This window comes from Silene latifolia, chromosome 11 (genome assembly GCF_048544455.1).
Source record: "Silene latifolia isolate original U9 population chromosome 11, ASM4854445v1, whole genome shotgun sequence".
Taxonomy (NCBI): domain Eukaryota; kingdom Viridiplantae; phylum Streptophyta; class Magnoliopsida; order Caryophyllales; family Caryophyllaceae; genus Silene; species Silene latifolia.
The window spans coordinates 45164802-45168068 of record NC_133536.1 but is presented as its reverse complement, the minus strand read 5'-3'; the positions used below and the strand labels follow the sequence as shown (position 1 = coordinate 45168068).

Sequence of the window (3267 nt, the reverse complement as noted above, 5' to 3'; positions counted from 1 at the left end):
TGTTATTTATGCTTTTATATTAATTTTATTGTAATCTTTTGATTAAGCTGAATTATCTTCCTTTAAATAATCTTAATCTATGACCAATTTGAATTATAATAAATGAATAACAAGACCACTAACCGCAATAAGTTAATAATGTTGAATTAATTAAGGTAAAAAACTTGAACATAACTATTCTTGTTTTCTATCAGTTTTTGTTTTTTTTACGTTACATAGAAAAATGTCTCACATTGCCAAAAGAGACTTCGATATTCTTGATTTATCTGGGCAGAAATTCCTGCTATGGAAAGACAATGTCATAGCCCATTTGGGAGCCAAGGGCCTCGAACATACTGTTGAGGTAGGTAATTTTGGTACCTACCAAGAAAAGCAACAGGCTCATATATTTATACGACATCATATGGATGAAGGGCTAAAAAATGAGTATTTGCGAATAAGAGACCCTTCTGAATTATGGGCTCGCCTTGAGGAAAGGTTTGGACATCAACAATATGTCCTACTCCCTAAACTTCGCCATGAATGAGAAAACTTACGTTTCCAAGATTTTACTTCGGTAAACGAATATAATTCGGCCCTATTTCGCATTGCCTCACAATTGGAGTATTGTGGTCATGAAGTTAGCGACTTCACTAAAATCGAGAAAACATTCTCAACTATGGGCAAACGCAATATTGATTTTCAAAGACAAATAAGGCAAAGCAAAATTGAAAAATTCACTGACCTTATTGCAATACTTTTAGTCGCTGAACAAAATGACAATGTTTTGTTAAAAAACGACAATTTGCGGCCAAGTGGATCTATTGCAATACCTGAGGCAAATTTTGTTGCTAGAAGTGGGCGTGGACGCTGGATCAATAAGCGAGGACGCGGTAGAGGACGTGGTTCTGGCCTAAGTAGAGGTCAAAATACGTTTAAAAAACCACATTACGGAAAGCGGGAGGCTTATCCCGAAAATATTGAAAAACCTAGAACTACTTGTAATAAGTGTGGTCTAGGAGGACACTGGGCTCGCGCGTGTCGCACGCCAAAACACTTTGTCGACCTCTACCAGGCATCCATCAGGCAAAAGAATAAAAGGCCTGAGGCACATTTTATTACTGATGCCATACCATTAACAACCAATATGCCTAAATCAAACATGGTTGAGACTGACATGCTTGAATCAGATATGATCGAAACTTGACAAACTACTTTACGGATGATGGCGCCGGGAGTAGTGGATTCAATATGACATCTACTATGTAGAAAATATGTTACCTTTATTTTAAATCTTACTATGCATGCATGTTTACTATGCTTTTATTTCTTACCTCAAATAAATGTAATATACTAGTTTCCATTTTCATTGCATTCTAAACATAATTACTAAACAATATTAATAGTCTTTATTTTAACGTTTTAGATATGACAACCGATGCAGAAACATGCTTAATAGATAGCGGCACAACTCATACTATCTTGAAACAACAGAAATATTTCACTGAATTAATGCCAACTAAAGCATATGTGAATACTATATGCGGCAACGCTGAAATAATTGAAGGTTGTGGAAAGGCTATCATCATACTCCCAATGGGAACAAGCATAACAATATATAAAGCGCTATACTCAAGCAAGTCGCAACGAAACCTGATCAGTTTCAAAGATATGCGACAAAATGGTTATCATATTGAAACCATGACAGAAAATTCTAAAGAATACTCATGCCTAACGATAATAAAATCGGGCAAGAAATGCATATCTGAGAAGATGCCATCATACTCTTCTGGTTTATATTATACACATATAAATCCCATTATAACTAGCATGATGTCATCAACAAAAATAAATGATAAGACCACATTCACTTTGTGGCATGATAGGTTAGGTCATCCAGGACCTGGCATGATGACAAAAATCATTGAAAGTTCACTGGGACACCCTTTAAAGAATGTCAAGGTAATAAAATCTAGTGATTTTCCTTGCAGTGCATGTTCACTGAGAAAATTTATTACAAGACCATCAATAAGCAAAATTAAGAATGAATCACCCGGATTCCTTGAAAGGATTCAAGGTGATATATGTGGTCCAATTAATCCACAATGTGGACCATTTCGATATTTTATGGTACTAATTGACGCATCTACGAGATGGTCATATGTAACGCTTCTTTCCACAAGGAATTTTGCTCTTGCGAAATTACTTGCTCAGATAATCAGACTACGAACGCAATTTCCAGATCGAATATTAAGAAAATTAAATGCCTGGATAATGCGGGGAGTTTACTTCTCAAGCATTTAATGAGTATTGTATGTCGATTGGCATAGATGTTGAACACCAAAGAGCACACGTCCATACACAAAATGGGTGGCCGAGGCAATGATAAAAAGATTGCAGCAAACAGCTAGGCCGCTACTAATGAAATCAAAATTACCAACATCAGCATGGGGACATGCTATTCTACATGCAGAAACCTTAACCCGGTTAAGGCCTACTGCATATCATAAATTTTCCCCCTTACAACTGGTAACGGGACACCCACCAAATATATCACATTTAAGAACATTTGGTTGCTCTGTTTTTGTACCGATTGCTCCACCCCAAAGGACTAAAATGGGTCCACAACGAAGACTGGGTATATATGTTGGATTCATTTCTCCAAGTATTATTAAATACCTTGAACCTATGACTGGAGATTTATTCACGGCACGATTTGCCGATTGTCATTTTGACGAACATACATTCCCAGTCTTAGGGGGAGAAAGAAAAGTGGACCAACGACCAAAAGAAATTACATGGAATGCAGATTCATTATTATACCCTGATCCAAGAAATAGTTCTTGTAATCAAGAAGTACAAAAGATAATTCATTTGCAAAGTGTTGCTAATCAATTACCTGATGCATTTACAAACTCAAAAGGGGTCACAAAGTCTCATATTCCAGCAGCAAATGCGCCTGCCAGAATTGACATTCCTATAGAAAACTCTGACAAGTCAATAACAGAACAATCTATGGCACGTAGGAAACGTGGGAGACCACCGGGCTCAAAGGATCTCAAACCTAGAAAATCTAAGAAACAAAAGGAAATATCATGTGATAAAGATAGTGAAGAAGAAACACTACTAGAGTTACCCAGAGATCAAACTTTGGAAAATGTAAATGATGACAACCAAGAAATCTCAATGAATTATGTTCACACGGGAATTGAATATAACCGAGTAGAAGTCAATATCGACGAAATATTTGTAGGCTCCATCGCAACAGAAATCATGACAGACAAAAAT

General features: G+C 36.5%; 1 protein-coding gene across 1 annotated transcript; it reads left to right on the top strand.

Moving 5' to 3' along the window:
- The first annotated feature begins 658 nt into the window (after positions 1-658).
- Positions 659-1186, top strand: LOC141613330 (uncharacterized). The gene has a single exon (XM_074432064.1). The coding sequence runs from the start codon at positions 659-661 to the stop codon at positions 1184-1186; it is 528 nt and encodes a 175-aa protein (XP_074288165.1).
- The last annotated feature ends 2081 nt before the right edge of the window (positions 1187-3267 follow it).

What these genes read in the sequence shown, in the direction of transcription:
- LOC141613330 (XM_074432064.1), top strand. Translation starts at nt 659, where the DNA reads ATGGGCAAACGCAATATTGATTTTCAAAGACAAATAAGGCAAAGCAAA.